This window comes from Antrostomus carolinensis, unplaced genomic scaffold, assembly GCF_000700745.2.
Source record: "Antrostomus carolinensis isolate BGI_N321 unplaced genomic scaffold, ASM70074v2 scaffold30034, whole genome shotgun sequence".
Classification (NCBI taxonomy): domain Eukaryota; kingdom Metazoa; phylum Chordata; class Aves; order Caprimulgiformes; family Caprimulgidae; genus Antrostomus; species Antrostomus carolinensis.
In genome coordinates, this window is record NW_010313307.1 from 6,179 (window position 1) to 6,408 (window position 230).

The window sequence follows — 230 nt, forward strand, 5'->3', positions numbered from 1 at the left end:
CTCCTCTGTGGCGATGAAGAAGGAGGCAGAGGGTGAGCCCAGGCTGGAGCCACCCGGTGAGGTGCAGGTGGGCACCTTACCCTGGCCGGTGGCCGGGCTGGGGGGACTCGTGTAGCCCAGGGAGCTCCAGGGCGGGGGGAAGGGGGTGCCCTGTGGCCCGTTAGCACAGGAGCTGGCCGCGTTGTCCATGGCAGCAGGTGGCTGGCAGCAGCGAGCCCCGAGGTCGCTGA

At 70.4% G+C, this 230-nt stretch overlaps 1 protein-coding gene across 1 annotated transcript in view; it reads right to left on the reverse strand.

The window, feature by feature from the left end:
- The window catches only part of NHSL2 (NHS like 2), a gene marked incomplete at its 5' end in the record, with an annotated part of 3,252 nt that extends 3,027 nt beyond the window's left edge, over nt 1-225 (reverse strand). The window contains 1 exon segment of the mRNA XM_029084816.1: nt 2-225. Within this exon segment, the coding sequence (XP_028940649.1) occupies nt 2-225 (224 nt within the window).
- Between the last annotated feature and the right edge of the window lie 5 nt (nt 226-230).